Source organism: Sorex fumeus, unplaced genomic scaffold (assembly GCF_029834395.1).
Source record: "Sorex fumeus unplaced genomic scaffold, SorFum_2.1 ptg000045l, whole genome shotgun sequence".
Taxonomy (NCBI): domain Eukaryota; kingdom Metazoa; phylum Chordata; class Mammalia; order Eulipotyphla; family Soricidae; genus Sorex; species Sorex fumeus.
In genome coordinates this window covers 20,813,366-20,834,364 of record NW_026606102.1, presented here as the reverse complement: position 1 = coordinate 20,834,364, position 20,999 = coordinate 20,813,366, and the positions used below count along the sequence as shown (strand labels likewise).

The following is a 20,999-nucleotide window of genomic DNA, read 5'->3' as shown; positions in this document are numbered from 1 at the left end:
CTGTTTGCGTAGGGCCCAGGTCTCTGAGGCGTACGTTAATGCAGGAAGAACAGTGGAATCAAAGAGATGTGCCCGGAGCCAGAGGTTCTTCGTCCTCTTAGCTATTTCTTCGACGCTCTTGAAGGTGTTCCAAGCCGCTCTCTTCCTCCTGCGCAGCTCGGATGCCAGGTCATTTGTCATGTTGACCTCTCGACCAAGGTACACATAGCTGTTGCATTCGGAGATGGCCGTTCTGTTGAGAGCGAATGGGGCGTCAGGAATGAGGCTGTTTCTCATAAACATTGTCTTCGTAAGATTCAGCTGGAGTCCTACCTTTCCACACTCACAGTCAAAGTTGGCCAGCATTTGTGCCGCTTGGCTGATGTTTGGTGTTATTAAAACAATGTCATCAGCAAAGCGGAGGTGGTGTAGTTGCCGACTGTCTATCTTCACTCCCATTCCTTCCCATTCCAGTCATCGCATGATGTTCTCGAGGGTGGCACTGAAGAGTTTCGGTGAAATGGTATCACCCTGCTGAACCCCTCTCTTGACATCAACGATGACTTCTTTGTAGAATGGTGAGATCCTGGTAGTGAATCCGCAATACAGCTCATGGAGGATTCTGATGTATTGGGCTTGAATGCCCTGATTGGCTAGGGCTTCAATGACCGCTTCCGTCTCAACAGAATCAAAGGCCTTCTTTAAATCAATGAACGTTAAACAGAGCGGCATCTTGAACTCCCGAGAAACCTCAATGAGCTTGGTTATTGTGTGGATATGGTCGATGGTGCTGAATCCTTTGCGGAACCCTGCTTGCTCGCATGGTTGTCCTTCATCTAGTGTTCTGCCAATCCTATTTAGGATGACTCGAGTGAACAACTTGTAGATGACAGACAATAGGCAGATCGGGCGATAGTTGCCAATATCATGGACGTCTCCCTTCTTGAACAGTAGTACGGTCCTGCTGGTTTTCCTTTGAGACGGAACCTTGCATTCAGACAGGTAGCGTGTGAAGAGTCGAGCCAGTGTATTGATGAGTACTGACGGCAGGTTCTTCAGGTGTTCAGGTCTGACCTTGTCTGGGCCGGGTGCTGTTCGTTTCTTTACCGACGAAATGGCGTGTCAGATTTCGGAAGGGAGAACGTTGAGAACGACATATCCATCCTGTGGAATTTGGTATGTCGGCAAGTGGACATGGCTATCGAAGAGATTTGAGTAGAAGTCATGGATAATCTTTTCATTGCCCTTCTGGAAGATGTGATAGATCCATCAGGACGTCGGAGGGCAGTCATCTTGGTCTTGTAGTTGGCGAAGGACAGGCGGGCGTTACGAATACTTTTCCCGGTTTCTGCCGCATCTACCAACACTTCTGCTCTTCTCTCTTTGAGGTCTTCCTTGATCGCATCTCTGCACTGCTTTGGGAGCTCGGACGTTAGCTTGCGGTTGCTTGAGGCATGCGCCAAACCACGCTGGCAAATAAGCTCAAGAGTTTTCGAAGACAGGCATTTTTTTGTGGCTATCTCTCTCTTGGCGTTCCTCACACAATCACGGAGGTGCTGAACCAGTTGATGGTATTCCTCGTCAATGTTGTCAACAATGGCATCTTCCCATGTTGCCGCAATAGTGCCAAAGAGCACCCAGTTGGTGGTCTCTTTAAAAAGAGATAGCCAATTACATCCAATTACATCCAGTAAAAATGCTAAAACCAAGCACCATACAAAGGTCTGTGCGGTTTGTAAAACAGAATGAAATGTCAGGGAAGGGCCAGAGAGGTGCTACAGCAGGGGTGTGGGGGGGGGGGGGGGGAGCAGATGATGACTTGCCTTGCACGAAGCAGTTCTGGGCTCAACCCCAGCACCCTAGATGCCCCCACCCCGCCAAGCATCAGCAGCAGTGATCCCTGAGCACAGAGGCAGAAGCAAGCCCTGAGTCCTGAGCACCACCAGGTGTGCCCCAAAACCAAAAGAAAAAAAGAGAGAGAGAAAGAAAAAAGAAATGTCAGGGGAAACCAGCCCCAAACAATGGCCCAGTCCAAGCCACTGGGAGCATCACTGCTGAGCCCAGGGCCAAGAAGAGGGACACCTCTCAGAGACAGTGCCCTGCCTCGGACGGGAACATGCCGCAGGCTGGGTGCTCAGGAGACCACACGCTAGAGGCAAACAGACCTTGCTGCCCGACTCTGGCTGCCCCTGGGTGAGGCCTCAGCTTCCCAACGAGGACCCAGGTCTCCGCTCTGAGGGCCCAGGGCAGGACCCGGTCAGAGCTGGCGGGGAAGGGCAGAAGGTACTTGGTGGATGGAGCTGATGGAGAGCCTTGATTTCTTCGCACGTGCTACTGGCCCTCGAGTCACAGAAATGACAGCGGTCACAAAGGAGCATTCACCGCATTTTTCCGGGAAAGGAATGGCACCCATGCAGCAGTGGCGTTCCAGGAAGACCTGGACCCTTCCGAGGATTCCGGTTCAGATCCAGAACATCTGGGTCAAGAGCAAGGAGTCCACCCCAGCTCCAACTGCATGCAAGGCTTCCTTTATGGCCCCTCACTCCCAGAGGGCTGCCACGTGAAGCGACGGGCCGCTCTCTCTGTACGAAACTGCCCTCAGAGGAGAGTGGCATCTCCAAAGCCCTCCTAGCGGTCACCACGGAGAGAGTCAGCGTCTGGCAGAAACCACAACTGCTCATGAAACACAGGCCCGAGGGGTCTTTCACGCCTCCTCTGGAACAATCTCAAGGAAAAGCAGGCAGGACAGGCAGGAGTTTTAGCTCTTGTCAGCTTGAAAAGTTTTGATCAACAGTCTTCTCGAAGTCAGATTTTCTTTTTTTTTTTTTCCTATTTCTTCTTTGCAAAATGTCACTCTTGTGCATCTTTTATTGCTAATTTTCCAGTCTGGTTTAGGCTGCGACACAAACGAAGAACAGATCGTCCTCAGTGCCTGGGCCCAACTCCATCACTAGATGGGCATCTCCTCCATCACCTTGTCCCCATCCGACAGTGGGGACAAGGGTGGGCAGGAAAGAAACCAAAAGGTACCTTGCAAAATCTTCACCAACACTGCTCAGAAGCGCCCCGTACCGGCTGGCTCTGGTGCGATGCCATGCCAGCTGCCTTGGGAATTTCTCAACACTTGACTCAATCAAGTTTGCCCCAAAAAGCCTAACTGACACAGTCGAAAGCTCATTTTGCAGAAATACCTGTATTGCCAATCATGATGCCTAAAACGAGAAAGAGAGAGAGAGAGAGGAGAATGGGAGGGAAGGAGAGAAGGAGGGAGGGAGGGAGGGAGGGAGGGAGGGAGGAGGTGCCTGCCATAGAGGCAGGCTGTAGTGGAGGGGAGGGAAACTAGGGACACTGGAGCAGGGAAATAACACTTGTAGAGGAATGGGTGTTGAAACAATACAAACCCAATCATGAACATCTTTGTAATGCTCTATCTCACGGTGGCTCAATCAAAAAAAAAAGAAGAATGCAGAAATAGGTGGAGTTTATTTTCCTTCAAGGTTTACTTTTCAAATCTGGCAAGAACAAAATATCATTTACATATGTGTGTAGTTTGATGTCCATCCCAACTTTTGTTAGACTACACATGTGTGGGTAAGCCAGCATTTGGAAAAGTATGGTGCCAAAACAAACCCTTAGAAAATCTGCCAAACATTTTCTAGAACCGCAACCTCTTGAGACAATTTGATGACAGGAATTCAACGATTTTCTACAAAGATGTTCAGTTTCTGTTTCTGTTTTGTTGTTGTTGTTCTGGCACCTGGCAACGCTTAGGGGTTACTCCTAGCTCTGCACTAAAGGAGTTTACTTCAGGCAGTGCTTTGATGGACCATATAGGAAGCTGGGATTGAACCTGGGTCATCCGCTACATGAAAGGTAAACGCCCTACCCACTGTACTATCATGCCAGAGTTGGATAACATTGGTTTGGAGTTTAGGTTTACTGAGCTACTTCCCATCACGTGCCCCCGAGGCACACCCGATTCCATCAGCACTCCTAATCTTATATTGCTTTTCTCTTTCCTGTAGGTCCTTTGCATGGTTTAGCAATGTCCTCTTTCTATAGACACAGAAACACAGTTGAAACTATGTTTTCACAACATAAGAGTTAACTAATACCAAATAATATTTATTCCTGGGTATCCATCATATTTACTTGACTTAAGCCTCAGTTGTCCTTACCTCCTAACACCCCCAAAAAGGGTCCCGGCGAGGGACTTGGATGGACCCAGGGCAAGCAGTAAGCTACGCTGGCATCAAAAAGGGACAAGCTGAGCGCCATAAGAAGTACAAACTGTCATGACCCAAAAAGAAGTAACTGAGTAAGAACCCTGTTGGAGTTGGGAAAGACCAATCTCGTCTGAGCACTACAGTCTGGGTCGTATAGCAAGATGTCCCCAGGAAGAACCACTCTTTAAGCTTAAGATGTCTCTTATTGTGTCCATACGAAATGACTAGAAATATTAGTAAGAAGGAAATTCAACAGGATTGTTTAAATGGATTACTAGCGAAGGAAAGGAGAAAGCAATATGCCCTTAGATGGATCCTGCCCTTGAGCGATCTCCTAGTAGTCTAGAGTGCTGAACCCCTAGAGGAGATTGTGTCCTTGAGTTAATCTAGAACTTTCCTGAAGGAGGGGCTCTGCCTCTGTTTACTGTAGTGTTCAGCCAAATCGTGTGTATCCCCACCCTTCGTGATTTCTATATAATGAATGCTGTGAAAAGAAGAAACAGCCACTGATTAACAACCAGACTATGGGCCACTAATTACCAGCCAGTCTGCGACCCCGTTCCTCCATTCCTTTTCCTTCGGTCGTCCATCACCTGGCCAGAGGACAGTTAGTTCTGTTACCAAACTCACACATCGCACACCTACTTTGAACTCATGCTTGGGCCCAGGTACTTTTTAAATGGCACAATCAGGGTAGGAGCAACAGTACAGCAGGTAGGACGCTTGCCTTGCACACCGCTAGCCCGGATTCTATCCCCGGCACCCCATGTTACCTCTGAGCCTACCAGGAGTGACCCCTGAGCACAGAGCCAGGAGTAAGCCCTGAGCTGCAGGTGCCAGGTGCAGCACAAAACCTCCACCAACAAAAGACAAAAATCAGAGATAGAAGCAGTATAAAGCAAAAAAAAAAAAAAAAAAGCAATAAAGGCAAAAAAAAAGGGGGGGGTGATATTTGCCTTGCAGATAGTTGACCCAGTTCAATCCCCAATAGCACATATGGTCTCCCAAGTTCCTCCAGAAGTTATCCTTGAGTACAGAGCCAGGAGTAAGCCCTGAGCACCACTGGGTGTACCCCCCCCAAAAAAAAAGAAAGACAAAATTATAAGCTGGACAGTACAGGAATTAAGGCACTTGCCTTGTACACAGCTGACCCGCGTTAAAACCCTGACAAGCTCGGTTCCCCAGCACTTCCTGGACGGCCCCAGCACAGAACCAGGCTCCCTAGGCCAAGGCAGGTGATGACCCTAAAATTCAAAGATCAAATGACAAAATCCAGGTGTTCATTGGATTCGGCTTGGTTTCTGGGCCACACCTGGCAGTGCCTGGGGGGTGCTCCCAGCACTATGCCTGGGATGCAGGTCTGTGCCGAGGATGAACCCTGAGCCGCGCACTCCAGGGCACACTCCCCGCTCAAATGCTGCTTCCCCCACTTTCTAAATAAGGGAAGAATGAAGGACTGTGCTTGACTATTCCCGTGAAGAATAATAAAAATAGTTCCTATTTTGTGCTTCAAGGCCGAATTTTTTTTTTCTTCAGAGATGAAGAAACTATTCTTCTCTGACAAATGGGAAAAAGAGAGCAAGAAAAAAATCAAATTAGAAAAGAATTTTCAGTGCAACATCACAGGAGGATTCTTGAATCCTCAACTATTTTTGGTGTGCATCTAGGTTTTGGGGGGAGAAAAATCTAAATGGGCTCATGTCCCAATTAAACAGGAATCTGTGTCTCTGCTGCCCAGGTCTTTTGAATAAAAGTCTTACATACTATCAGCAATATTTAACTGAGGTTAAAAAAAAAAAAAGTTGTGGTTAGCCTTTTTACCTCGGCTAACCTAACACTGATTTCAACTGTTCTTCATGTCAGTCAACTGACTTACTCAAAATCTAGACGCAGGGGCTGGAGCAATAGCACAATAGGTAGGGCGTTTGCCTTACAGGCAGCCAACCCGGGTTCGATTCCCAGCATCCCATGGGGTCCCGAGCACCGCCAGGAGTAATTCCTGAGTGCAGAGCCAGGAGGAACCCCTGTGCATCACCGGGTTTGACCCAAAAAGCAAAAAACAAAAAAAAACCCCTAGATGCAGCCTCTATCAAGTCAGGCTGACATCTGTCACCTGATTTCATAAGAAGCTGGTTTTAACAGAGAGGCAGGAATAATGCCTTAAGTATTTAAAAGTGAGTAACTTCTCTCTTTCATTCAACATCCTGTAAGGAGAAGACAGAAGAGGGGCAGGAGGGCTGGTGGGCCACACCACAGCGAGTTGGGTGGCTCAATTCCAGGCATCATACATGGTCGTTCCTCTCTACCCCCCAAAAAATATAAGTGAAGGAAAAGCAATGACAAACTGAGTATCACCTCTATTCCAGGTCTGACACACACCGCTTCAAAGACCGACAAAGGTACACAACCCCTCAAAGTTAAGAAAATTCGCTTTATGGGCTCAGAGTTATAGTAGACGGTGGGAAGGAATCACGCCAACCTTGGTTCAATCCCCGGCACACATAAAGGTCGCCCACCCCAAGCACAGTCAGGAGTGATCCCAAGTGCAGGACCTGCAGAAAACCCTGAGCACCACCAGGGGTGCTGCTCCTTGCACCCCCCACCCTCAAGAAGAAGAGCATCCCCTTCTATTCTTAAGGAACTAGCCACACAAGGACCCACTGTTAATAGGACAAGTTTCTCAAGCAGAAATATTCCACTTAATCTCCAGAATACTATTCTACAAGTTCCGCTAAACTATTTTACCCAGTCCTTCTTGAAAGACCTTTTTTTGTTTGTTTCTGGGACCAGCGATGCTCAGAGACTACTCCTGGCAGTGCTCGGAGGACCACCAGGTCCTTTAAGGACCATACAGGATGCCAGACCGAACCCAGGTCAGCCTCACAGAAGGCCAACGCCTTATCCACTTACTATCCCTCCTGAAAGACCTTTTGAGATGCCTAATACCTCTATCTCTGAACTTCCATAGGAAAAAGAACAAGGATTTTCAAAATGCACACGAGAGGCCAGGAAGACAGCTCGATAGGGACGCGCGTGCTGTGGACTATGGAGACTGCGCCTATGGACCCGAGCACAGAGTAGCCCCTGAGCACTGCCAGGGTGACCTAAAACAAACGAAAAATGCGAGAAGCCCCAGAATGGTAAAATTCACTAACTTACACAGAATCTCAATCAAAAAAAAAAAAAAAACCTTCAGAAGCAAAACCAAAAACAACTGCTGTTATAGGAAATCAATGTGAAAAAACTTGGTTGACGGTTTATTACGCAAACTGAAGGTTATATCCTTTATAACTAACACAGAAATTGTTAAACATTTTCAACAGATTTCACTAGTAGGCAAGGTCATCAATTCAACTTCAGAGGCACGACCTATTCATCTCAATAAAACGGAAATTGAAAACTTCAAAAGAACAAAAAAATTCACTAACTTAGACTGTCCAAACTCAGAAGCTGGGAATCCAGATATCTGGAATTACTCTCTGCCTCTGCAGCCCAGGCACCCAAGCACACACAGTCGCTCTGTTTATACAGACACCTGAAACAGACGGTCTCTTATCCTGCAGCGCTGATAAAACAGTGAAACAGTGCAGAGAGCAATGATGTAAGCAAGGCAGTGCTCAGAAGGCAGCTCTTTCTCCCAGGGAGAGCGACAAGTGAAGGCTGCCCTTTTCCGTCTGGCCTGTCTGGAGTCCTCTTGGATCCCTTGCTAGGAAAGCTGGGTGAAGATGGAGTTTTAGGACTCCGACACAGAGCAAAACTAGGGTCTGCTTGAGGCTTGCATCGACACGCGAGTCTCAACTTTGCCGAAATAGTATCCAGCACCCTCTACAGAAACAGCCCCGAGAGGCTCTAAGACCACTGTCCTTCAGCTCCCCCCGAGTCAGTGACCTCTCACAGCAGTCGAGGGGCGTGGAATATGAGCCAACATCACTTCACTGGATGGAGGGGTAGGCCAGAACTGATGCGAAATCTACCTGGGTTACCTTAAAACCCACTGACATAACCAACATCTTCTAAGAAACAACCTCAGCCCAAAAGAACACAAGCATAAGGAATAATCTGACACGTAAAGTGTGCTGGGGGAGTTAGGCCTGTGTGTGTACCCACAGTTACACTATGGATATACACACAGTCTCCTATGCATACATACGCACGTGTGAAAACAACACACACACACACACACACACACACACACACACGTGTCCTTTGGAGGCAATTTAAGTGTCCAATTTATCAGTTCTTTGCCCTGAAGAGAACTTAGGTTAACGTTTTGTTTCCTTTTCTGGCTTTTTTTTAAGCCATTATATTTAATAAATTATCTCCCAAAGGTCATTTTCTATTTACAAAAACCATCAGAGTAGCTAGAGATGAGAAATACGGAACTACAAATGGACCAGGAGCCCATCTTGTGTAAACGACATACCAAACCGAAGTTCGACCCCTGAGGGAACCTGGGATGGTCATCACTGATTACTTACTTGTTAAAAAAAGGTTCAATGAGCTTTGATCTGGCAGACACATGGATTTTTGGAGGACTAAGGAAGGAGCCTAACGAAGAAAAGATGCAGAGGGTTACACAATCACACAATCCCCGGCATCCCATGTGGTCCCCCAAGCACCGCCAGGCGTAGTTCCTGAGTGCAGTCAGGAAGAATCCTGAGCAGTGTTGGGTGTGGCCAAAAAAAGAGAACTGCATTGAAACCGACGGTGCGATTCCAAAGGATAAAAAGCGCAGGGAGAAGCCGCGGTGTCATGTACTTTCCACCCCTCCTCCTACCCCCCCACTGGGCCCTCCCCCTTCTACGCAGGTCACTGAATGCAGGAAAAGGGAAGTGGGAAGCCGTGCTGCACGTCTGCGGGCCCCAAAGGGCAGGAGTACCAAGGTAGTCGGCCATGGTGATGAAGCACAGCCCCGTGATGTAAGCGTCGTAGCCCGCCTCGTGCAGCTGCTCCGACGCCGTGTCGTAGCTCGGAAAACCTTCGGCACTTTCTAAAGAGAACAGAGCAAAGGACATTTTCCTAAGGACACCACAAAATACGAGTCCACACCTTCTCCTAAGAAAAAAGCGACCTACTTTCAACCCTCCCCACTGCATTTCCTTTTTTGTTTTTGTTTTTTGGGTCCCAACACCCAGCGATGCACAGGGGGGTCACTCCTGGCTCTGCACTCAGGAATTACTCATAGCGGTGCTCGGGGACCATATGGGATGCTGGGAATCAAACCCGGTCAGCCGCGTGCAAGGCAAACACTGTGCTCCAGTCCCCTTCTTCATTTCTTCTTCTAATGCTTCATACGTACAGGCCCGCCGTGTCCATTCTGCTGCCGAGACTGGCCTTCCTGCCTCCCGCCCAGGCGCACAGGAGGCCGCTCGGGGCCGGCTCTTCTCTGTCGCCAATGCTGAGTGATGAGGCACACGGAAAGCTCAGAGGAAGGTGACGGGAACTCGGCTGGGACTGAGTCTCCATCGCCCTCTGTTCCGTGTCCCTGGGCCGCCACTCGGTAAAGCGTAGGTGAGGATTCGCCTACTCTGACTCTCGGGAGGACCAAGGAGTTCATGGAAGAAAGGAAAGCTCACACACAGGCCACGGGGACACGCAAACAGCCAGTGACTGCAACCAAGCCCTGCCCCAGGGACCCCTACCCACACCAGACTTCGATCACCACTGTCCTTTACTTCGTTTCCACACTTACAGATGGAATGCCAGGAACAGATGAAACAGATGAGACCCCACAGGACGCACCCTTGGCGCCCAGGGCCTGATCACCAGAGACATCTAACCTGGCTCCTTCGTCATCCTGACACAGAGGCTAAGGGACAGCATCTGGGAAGGGTGTCCAGCAATGTGCGCTACAGAGACCAGAATAGCTTATGGAAAGGAAGCTAACATAAATGCGGATTTCCTAAAATAAGACTGAAAGAGGATCAAGAAGGTCCCAACAGGGGCTGGAGCAATTGCACAGCAAGGAGGGTGTTTGCCTTGCATGCAGCCCATCCGGGTTTGAGTCCCAGCATCCCATAAGGTCAGCTGTGCACCGCCAGGAGTAATGCCTGAGTGCGGAGCCAGGAGGAAGCCCTGCGCATTGCCAGGTATGACCCAGAAAAAAAAAAAAGGTCCCAACAGAATCAAAAGCACGAACGTAGGCGTTGACCATGACGAAGCTGTGTCCCTTTTGATTTCAGCACACAGCTCTTTAAGAGGATCTTTAGGGGCCAGGGAGGTGGCTCAATGGTAAGGTGTACCACTGTACCTGAGACTAAAGTTCCATCCCTGCACTGCCAAAAAAATTTGAGAAAAAAAATTTTAAGTGCTAGCCTCCATGCCAACACCAGCTGAAATACCTAATGGCCAAATCAATTACTTTCATTATATTGTTACAGGAAGGTCTAGAGTTTTCTCCCCTCCACCCCTATTCTTAATTCCTTTTTGAACTGTTACCAGAAAGGGAGGCGAATAACTATGATCCTGGCTCTTTAGTACTTCCACTGTCAATTTTGGAATCACTAGTCCTATTATCTGTAGGAGCTTGCTGGCTACAGCTAATGGAACGCCAATCATGGTATCAGCAGCACAACCAGACTAATAGGCACCGTGGAAGGTTATCCCAATGCCTGTGTAGGAGCCAAAGAGGTGGCAAAACACCTCTAGCCCTAGACACGTTCCTCCTACTTCTGGGCCACTCTAATGCCACCCCACTCACAGGCAGGGCTAAAGACGCCCTTCTCAGCCAGAAAGCCAGACCTTCTTCAGAGACACAAAGTAGATTCTCATTCTGCCCCTGGCAACTCATCACCGATCCTCTGTCACTATTTCTTTTAACTTTTTTTTTTGGCATTTTGGGTCACACCTGGCGATGCACAGGGGTTCCTCCTGGCTCTGCCCTCAGGAATTACCCACTGGCGGTGCTCAGGGGATCATATGGGATGCTGGGAATCGAACCCGGGTTGGCCGCGTGCAAGGCCCACGCCCTCCCCGCTGTGCTACTGCTCCAGCCCCTGTCACTATTTCAATAATGTACCACAGAAAAGAGAATTCATCAGGTTTGGGAAGAATTTCAAGCATTAGGATATAAAAGCCGGAAGCGTCAATTGCCAGATCTCTCAATGAACGGGCTTCCCAACTCTCTATTAACATCAAACAAATGTAGGGGCTGGAACAATAGCGCAGCAGGGAGGGAGCTTGCCTTGCACACGCAACCGGGGTTCAATCCCCAGAACCACCTATGAAGCCCACCAGAAGTGATCCCTGAGCACAGAGCCAGGAGGAAGGCCTGAGCACCACCAGGTGTGGCCCCAAAACCAAACCAAACCATAAAAATAGAGGATTAGCGGGCGGGAGCGACAGCACAGCAGGTAGGGCGTTGTTTGCCTTGTACATGGCCAACCCACGTTCAATTCCCAACATCCCATATGATCCCCCGAGCACCACCAGGGGCAATTCCTGAGTGCAGAGCCAGGAGTAACCCCTGAGCATCGCCAGGTGTCACCCAAAAAGAAAAAAAAAAGAGTAGAGATTATCAGATCATCTTTATTCAGAAATGGTGACAACATGGAGTCTGAGCAGCTGAGGGTCAGATGTGCAGTGACATGCCCAGGGCAGGTCCCTGCCCTAGACAGTAGACATCAACACTCCTCCTGGCAGGGGGTGAGGAGAAAGGGGGGGGGGGGGGCACAGGGTTCCCGAGCACGTTCTCTCTTACCAACTTTAGGAGGGCTGAATGGTGTCGCTTTTAACCGCTTTTCTAATTCCGCAAGGGAAGTATTGTTGATGATGTCCTGCAAACCAAGCAGCAGAGCGCTCATGTCCTTGGGGTGACAATGAAGAGGCTGAGCACAACGGGGGCACAGGATCACCTAGTCCTGCCCCCTGGGTCCCTTAAAGAAACGCAGGAGTCGCCAACATGAAAGAGAAGCGGCAACTTTTGCTGTCACTACAGGAAAGGGAGCACAGCAAGTGAGCAAACTTGAATTTTCATGATAAGAAAATATGTCCAAAAAAAAAAACATAAAGGAAAATGGAAATATATGCACTTGAAATCTATTTAAAAACACATTATGCATTCTAATATTGAATACTTGCATTGAAAGTGAAAACACTGTCACTGTCCTCCTGTTGTTCATCGATTTGCTCGAGCAGGCCCAGTAACGTCTCCATTTTGAGACTTGCTGTTACTGTGTTTGGCATATCGAATATGTCACGGGGAGCTTGCCAGGCTCTGCCGTGCGGGCGAGATACTCTTGGTAGCTTGCCGGGCTCTCCGAGAGGGGCGGAGGAATCGAACCCGGCTCAGCCGGCTGGCTGCAAGGCAAACGCCCTACCGCTGTGCTATCGCTCCAGCGAAATAAAGGAGAAAGCAAAAGAGAAAAAAAATGCAATTGTACCACTGAAGACAACTGATGTTCACATTTTGATATACTTCTAATCTTTCTCCGATTTCTTTTGTTTGACTTTTTTTTCGGCTCCGCTATGATGGGTGTATTTGAAAATAACATATTTAAATAGACCAAAATTCCAGGATTCTTGGCAGCAATTCAGAAAACACCAGGGAGATGGCTCAAAGGATCAAAGTACCAGCTCTGCATGTGCCCCAGGGTTATTCCTGGGACCTCGCACTGCTGGAACCCTGAGCACTAAGTTGGGAGGAGTCTCTAAGCATTGCCGGGTGTGGACCAAAATGAAAAACAAAATCCCAAACTATAACTTATCAGTGGTAGTTCCAATCTTTCAAATACCTTAAAAGGCTGTGTGCTGGCCATCAATTTTGTATCCAGGAGTCTAAAAACAGAAGCACATTTAGCAAGGTAAACAGAATGTCGATCACAAAACCTATTCTACTCAGGGGAGTCTGCGGGCTTAACCGTGGACAGGGAGAGTGATCACAGGAGCTGTCGTGAACAGAGCGCCAGCAGTCCTGGCTCATCAGATGGGAGGTGGGGGAGAGGGGAGGTGCTGTTCCAGGGCCACCAGACTGCGTGGGGCTCAGCCGCTGCCAAAGGCAAGTCCCAAGACTACGGGTCTCAGGTCCCAAGCTCTTACATCCCCCACCACATCCCAGACCGGAGCACGCCAATGCTTAAGAGGGTCAAAACCTGCATCGGAGAGGCTCAGGTTAGGGTTACTTCTTACTTTTCTATTTCAGAGGTTTGAATACTTAAAACAAAAGAAAATGAGGCAGTGAAGAGACAGACTGAAAGGTACCCTTCTTTTCAGAGCGACAGGAACTCAGGAGGCAAGCACACAAAAGCAGCCTGGCGAGGAGAGCAACTGCCCCAACTTCCGGAGCAAGGGGGAGCAGGCCAGCCCCTCTCAAGAAGGGCCTCCCATGTGGACGCTCTGTACATTCCATGTGGCTAACAAAAGATCGACAGACAGCTGACATGTCAGAATCTAATGTGCACCATTAACTGTGGGACACACCAACAGAGCAGGACACTAAGTTATAGTGGTGTGGGTTAAAAAAAAAACAACACCTCTGGGGCTGGAGCAATAGTACAGCAGGGAGGGCATCTGCCTTGCTTGCAGCCGACCCGGGTTCAATCCCCAGCATCCTATATGGTTCCCCGAGCACCACCAGGAGTAATTCCTGAGTACAGAGCCAGGAAGAACCCCTGAGCATCACTGGGTGTGACCCAAAAAGAAAAAAGAAAAGAAAAAGAAAGACCTCTTAACATAAGGTTTTCAACTGACCACATTACATTCTCAACTGGATGCTTCAACAAGGACCCGGTCCGTCCAGGACACTAGAAAGAACAGAAGCAGCCCAGAAAAGCCCACCGAGTCCTTCAGACTAACAAGCTGCGGGCCACGTAAGAGTTCGGTTGTATGCTGGAGCAGCAAGACAGTGGGGAGGCCCTCTGCTTGCATGAGCCAACTGGATTAGATCTCCGGCGTCCCTAGCACCACTAGGAGTGATTCCTGAGTGAAGAGCCAGGAACAACCCTGAGCATCGCTACGTGTGATCCCAAAACAAAATGAAACCAAAGAGTTCTGCTGTTCATTTTCACTCAGTTGAAATTCTGATTTTTGGCAAAAATTATCATCAGTGATTAAAACAAACCAATCCAAAGTTGAGCTCTTAACCCATATCCCAGCTTCTCTAAACTGGACTGTAATGTTTAAATGAACGACCATGTATCTACTTGGACCAGAAGTGCATTGGGGCTGTTAAAAGAAAAAATCCGCACAGAAAGCTTACCTGGGGAAAACACACGTCGTCATCTCCTTAAACTCGTTTAAGTCCTAAATACAAGAAAATGACTTGTTACCATCTGATTAACAGACTCAGTGTTAGATGCATAAAGTCGTTCCAGTTCCAGCTCTTTCCTCCAAAGCAACAGAAGCCTCACACGGGCCCTTCCGGCTAAATGCATATCCAGGGAGTAATTACTTTTAAACTTTTTGTAATGTATCACTAATTGAAACTTATAATCTGACATAATGTCCTACATGGCCAAATTAGACAAGTTTAAGCACGAATTACGGCTAAACTAGGAGGGTAAAGGTAGAAAACTTTGCAAGAAAAAAGATCTCCTGCACAAAATCATTCTGATCATGAGATTAGCAGTTACTTCAATAAAATGGCTTATGCAGGAAATGAAAACACTGAAACTGTATTACACATTAATGAAATCCCTTAGATGTGCTGGCTAAGATGGCTCTAATACACCATCTTTCCAACACATACATACATACACACACACACACACACACACACACACACACACAAATATTCTTGCTCTGATTTTTGATTAGTCAGAAAATCGCTCAAATGGCACCAGTAGGCAAGTGCCTGGATTAGGTGATCCATTTCTCTGGTTTATTTTCATCAGGAAGTCCAAAGCTAAAATGATACTGCTCAAATTCTGGAAGCGTTCGTTCATGTCATCTCCAGGCGACACTGGGCAGTCTCATTCCTGACTAAATATTCCCCCCTGTAGTACTATTCATGCTTCATAGGAAACTACCATTTCCAAGTAGCTTTCCAAGCCTGTAAATACAAACTATATTACTTGGTCAACATGAACTACACTCGGAGACTCCTGTCAAATTAACAGACAATACAGGCAAGTAGTTTCACTGCTAAATGCACAGGTGACTGTAAACTCTTGATATCACTACATATAAAAGACTAACAAGAAAAAAAAAGTTGGAATTATGGTCACTTCCATGACTTACAAACAGCTGATTTCTAGTTTGATTCCTTTAATTTAAACACCACCGTTTACAAATTGTTCATGATGACTTGTTAAGAGCAAAGCTGGGTTTTTGGGGGGTGGGGGAGGACTGGGGCCACGTCCAGAAATCAGGGGTTATTCCTGGTTCTGCGCTTGGTAGTGATTCCTAAGTACTCCCTGGGCACCGCCAGGAGTGATCCCCGAACACAGAGTTAAGGGCACAGCTGGGTGTACCCCAAGAACAACAACTGAAATACAGTGATTGAAAGGAAGCTAAAGGTGGCAGGTATGTGTGTGTTACCTACGGGAAAAATAAGGCAACCCGCTAGCAACACGCAAAGCCTTCGTCTGGAGAGACAGCACCAAGAGGAGCCCTAGGGGGCCATGAGTAACCAGCTCCGGCCACAGGAGTTCTGAGACAGCCAAACAGAACCAACAAAAGCCACTGGTGACTGGGTGTCACTTAAAGAGCCGCAGATCAGAGCCATCAGGCACAAGCTCCACTGGAGACATAAACTCTACCCACACCCGAGCCCGGGAGCCATCCAGGAAGACACGTGACATTCAGCACGGGGACATCTGCAGTGGGGACAGAGGCCACAGCACAGCAGTGGATGAAATGACCCTGCGGCAGAGCAGGGGTGTGGAGGGGGCACACAGGCCAGAGCACAGGGAGAGGAGGAAGGGAATGGGGAAAGGACAGGGCAGAGCACAGGGAGAGGAGAAGCGGGAAGGGGACGGAGAGAGGAGCTCTCCTCCCAGGGAGCCAGAGAAGCCGATGCCTTCGCTGCACCGAGAGTGAGTAAACACAGCCCAGTCAAGCCTGAGCTAACAGGAAGTGGCGCGGCAGGCGGGAGCACCAACGCTGCAGGCCCGTGCAGCTGCCTAGCTGCCTGGCTCTCGGCCCACGTGTCTTAACCTGGGGCCCGAGAAGCTCTGCCCAGCACGAGTTGACCAACCACTGGCACCACGGCAAAACACACTGCGCCTTGCTCAGGAAGCAGCTGACAACCAAACCCTCCCAACAGGCTACGCATCTCTCTTCCGAATGTATGCTGGGCTTCAGACTCGGCCCGAGCGCCCGCCCCCGAGGTGAGAATGGCCTGTGAGTCGGACAGCAGGCACTCACCGTGGGCAGCGGGCAGTAGAACTGATGGACCGTGTGCATGACGTCCAGGAGCATATTATGTCCGATGACCAGCTTTCCCTGCAGAGGCAAAATCGGGAAGAGAACGTCGAGACACCAATTCAACATTAGGCCTTGAGGCTGAAACGCACAGGTCCCACTCCATGAGGACTCTGTACCATACTTGCACTTCAACATTTAAAAAATACTGGGGTTGGAGCGATAGCACAGCGGGTAGAGCCTTTCCAGCCCGGGTTCGGTTCCCAGCATCCCAGAGAGTCCCCCAAGCACTGCCAGGAGTAATTCCTGAACACAGAGCCAGGAGTAACCCCTGTGCATTGCCCAAAAACAAAACAACAACAACAACAAAATTATACACGGAGGTGAGACAGAGTACAGAGTACAGAGGGTTAAGCCAACCTGTCTGATCCTCAGAACAACATGTGACCTTCCATGATCACAAAAAGTGAACCCTGAGCTAAGAGCTGGGAGTAAGCCCAAAGTTTGACTCAACAAAGTAGACATTTATGCAGTCAAGTAAATCAGAGCTGGCTTCCTTTCTCTTCGGTTTGAGGGTATAAAGGCCAGGCTGCAATGGAAAACAGCTCCACATTATTTTTATTTCATTCATCTTTTCTGTAATTTTTGTTGACAACGCTACACCCAAGAATCAGAAGTAATGAAGAGCCGGGAGTAAGCCGTGAGCACCATCAGGTGTGGCTCAAAGAACAAAACAAAAAATAGCAGATCACCTTTTGGGGAGCCACACACGGCAGTGGTCAGGGATTACTCCTGGCTCTGCACTCAAGGAGCACTTCTGACGGGCTCAGGGGACCTTGGGAAATGCCCAGAATCAAACCCGTAGGATAATATTGCTTTGTCCTTTCCCCCTTGCCAGAGGAGCTTAGGTTTATCAGGCTACACCCATCAAAGGGCTCCCGAGTCACTCCCGTTCCTTCGTTTATCTGTAACCTCCTCTCTCTGCTCTCTTCCCCAACCAGTCAATCAGCTTTTCCTCCAATCAGACTCTGTTAATTTGTAAGCTCAGATCCTTCTAGGACACTGGAATTGTACTGTAGGTTAATATTGCCTTTCTCCTCTCCTGATGTCTTTTGAATAGTTTACTTTAAAGCAATGTCCTATTTGTATAGATACAGGAAGACAGTTAATATTATGCTTTGTAACTTAGGATTTAATTGGCTTTGAATATTATTCACTCCTGGGCATCTGCTTTCTCGACTTCAGCCTCAGTTGCCCTTAGTTCCTAGCACCCAAAAGCAGGGTCCCGACAAGAGACTGAATGGACCCAAGGCAAGCTGTGAGCTACCCTGGCATCGAAATGGGCCAGGTCAAAGTGCCACAATTCTTAACTATAAGAGTTTGATCATAGACAAATGTTGTCATGATCCAAAAGTAGCGACGAGACTAGGACCCTGCTAGGGATAGGAAAGACTATCTGGTCTGAGGACTGTAGTCTGAGATCGAGATGGCCCTAGGAGAGCAATTCTATAAGCTTCATGTATTTCTGAGACCACTCTCCACACGCATGAAGGTACTGGCAGAGGAACAAAGGCATGCGGGTCCCGGGGCTGAGATCTCCAAACCTGCTTGGATAGGGGCTGAGCATCCTCCACCCAGATCCTCCACCTTCCAGTAGGCAGGGGTCACACCCACCAACTGGCTCCCTGGTGTAATCCCATCAATGGCCAAGACCCAAAGACTATAAAACCCAGCTCCCAGAAGCATGAGGCTGCATTTGCGGCCGTGTGACATCTTACTATCTCATTCTTGCTTTGGACAACCTGGCAGGCTACGGAATGTGGAATGTGACCTGCCCGCACGGCAGAGTCTGACAAACTCCCCGTGGCATACCCAATATGCCAAATACCAGTAACAATGACGGGTCTCTTTCTCCTAACCCTGAAAGAGCCTTGAATATGGCACTTTTTAAAAAAAAATCTCAGGGCTAGGATGAAGGAGATGTTACTGGTGCCTGCTCGAGGCAATTGACGAACAACAGGATGATCGTGATTGTGAATGTATTTCTTACTGTATCCATAGAAAATGATTAATATTATGAATGCTTATATGTCTGTTGGACAAGGAGAGGAGAAACACACCCAAGGGATTTCGTTCTAGGGTGGGTCGACGTGATAATGAGAATCTGTCCTAGAAGCAGCTTTCCCCAAGGGAAAGAACTCTACCCCTATTGATTGTGACCACACCTATGTGTAATTGTTACCCCAACCCCTCACGCTGGGGAATATAACTAGACTGCTAGACTGTAAGAGTGCGCTGGGGGCCGGGCATTCTAGGGGAAAGGGCAGCTCAGATAGAGAAGGGAGCACCAAATAAAGGGTGTTTGGAGGATCCTCCCAGGAGGGGAGATGCATGTCGAAAGTAGACTATGGACCGAACATGACTGCCACTCAATGCCTCTTTTGCAGACCACAACACCCAAAAGGAGAGAGAACACAAGGGAATGCCCTGCCACAGAGGCAGGGTGGGATGAGGGAGATGGGGGTGGGAGGGATACTGGGATCCATGGTGGTGGAAAATGGGCACTAGTGGAGAGATGGGTATTTGATCATTGTATAACCAAAACCCAACTCTACAACTGTACCTCATGGTGTTTCACTAATAAAAATTAAAAAAAAAAAAAAAAGAGTGGGCTGGGGGATCAAGATCCATACTCCAGGGGCTGGAGCCATAGCACAGCGGGTAAAGCGTTTGCCTTGCACGCGGCCGATCCGGGTTCAATTCCCAGCATCCCATATGGTCCCCCAAGCACCGCCAGGAGTAATTTCTGAGTATAGAGCCAGGAGTAACCCCTGAGAATCATCGGGTGTGACCCAAAAAGCCAAAAAAAAAACCATCTAGACTCCAGAAGGAGAAGGAGAAAGGGGATCCAGATTCCAGAGCCAGGGGGATGGAGGGGGATTGAGAAGGAGAACAAAGTAGCATGGAGGAGGAAGAAGCAGGAGGAGAATCCGAGGAGAATGGAGTTGGGAATGGAATGAACTGCAACTAGGACCAACCAGCCTGGCCCTCGTTTCCTTCCTTCGCCTGCCCATCGCCATCGGCCTCCCGGGATAGGGGGACGGGCGTGAGACTACCGAACGCGGGCGGGTGGAGAGAAAGGCCGCTGCCGTCTTTTTTGAGTTTACACACAAACCCATGTGGGTCAGCACGCAAGGCAAGCTCCCTACCTGCAGTAACGCCACTCCTATTTATTAAAAACCTCAGGCTGAAGACATGGCTAAAGATGCTAAGCACCGTGAACTAATGACTGATTTGTAAGGCAACACTGAACGTCTCTTTAAGAGTGTATTCTTTAAACAGCAGTGCTCCTACATCATAAAAATAAAAATAATAATAAAGTGTATTCTTTTTTTGTTTTATTTGGGGGCCACGATAGCAATGCTCTTTTTTTGCTTTTTGGGTAATACCCAGCAATGCTCAGGGGTCACTCCTAGCTCTGCACTCAGGAATCACTCCTGGCGGTGCTTGGGAGACCATATGGGATGCTGGGGATTGAACCCGGGTCAGCCATGTGCAAGGCAAACGCCCTACCTGCTGTAATATCGCTCTGACCCCGGGCTCTTTTTTTGTTGTTGTTTATTTTTGAGTAGGACTGGAGCGATAGCACAGCAGGTAGGGCATTTGCCTTGCACACAACCGACCCAGCCGACAGGCTTGATTCCTCCGCCCCTCTCGGAGAGCCCAGCAAGTTACCGAGAGTATCTCCCCCGCACAGCAAAGCCTGTCAAGCTTCCCATGACGTATTCGATATGCCAAACACAGTAACAGCAAATCTCAAATGGAGATGTTACTGGTGCCCGCTCGAGCAAATCAATGAACAACGGGAGGACAGTGCTACAGTGCTATTTTTGAAGTCACACCTGGCGATGCTCAGTCCTGGCTTTGCACTTAGGAATTGCTCCTGGCAGTGCTCGGGGGACCCTATGGAATGCTGGAACTCGAACCCAAGTCGACCACATGCAAGGCAAATGCCCTACCCACTGTGCTATCACTCCGGCCCCCGCAGGGCTTACTCTTGGCTCTGCACTCAGGAATCACCCCTTGCAGTGCTCAGGGGATCATATAGGACACCAGGAACTGAACCTGGGTCAGGCAAGTACAAGGAAAGCACCTTACTACCGTACTATTGCTCCTGCAACGGGAGTATTCTTTACGACTTTTTAAACTATTTTTAAAAGATACATTCACGTGGGCTGGAGAGATAGCACAGCGGGTAGGGCGTTTGCCTTGCACGCGGCCAACCCGGGTTCGATTCCCAGCATCCCCTATGGCCCCAAGCACTGCCAGGAGTGACTCCTGAGTGCAGAACCAGGAGTAACCCCTGTGCATAGCCAGGTGTGACCCAAAAAAAAAAAAAATTCACGATACTAAAAGGTGAAAAATATTTCTAATTCTGTTAAACAGACTGAATTTTTTTATTCCCTTCATTGTTGATGTCAAGAATCACGGCAT

At 48.6% G+C, this 20,999-nt stretch overlaps 1 protein-coding gene across 1 annotated transcript in view; it reads right to left on the bottom strand.

Moving 5' to 3' along the window:
• The window catches only part of PARN (poly(A)-specific ribonuclease), a 114,406-nt gene that overhangs the window by 61,372 nt on the left and 32,035 nt on the right, over window positions 1–20,999 (bottom strand). Inside the window, exons 13-18 of the mRNA XM_056122375.1 lie at window positions 16,509–16,586; window positions 14,401–14,444; window positions 12,938–12,980; window positions 11,905–11,980; window positions 9,085–9,195; window positions 8,684–8,753 (exon numbers count right to left, since the gene is read on the bottom strand). Coding sequence (XP_055978350.1) covers window positions 8,684–8,753; window positions 9,085–9,195; window positions 11,905–11,980; window positions 12,938–12,980; window positions 14,401–14,444; window positions 16,509–16,586 — 422 coding nt within the window. The remainder of the gene's footprint in view (window positions 1–8,683; window positions 8,754–9,084; window positions 9,196–11,904; window positions 11,981–12,937; window positions 12,981–14,400; window positions 14,445–16,508; window positions 16,587–20,999) is intronic.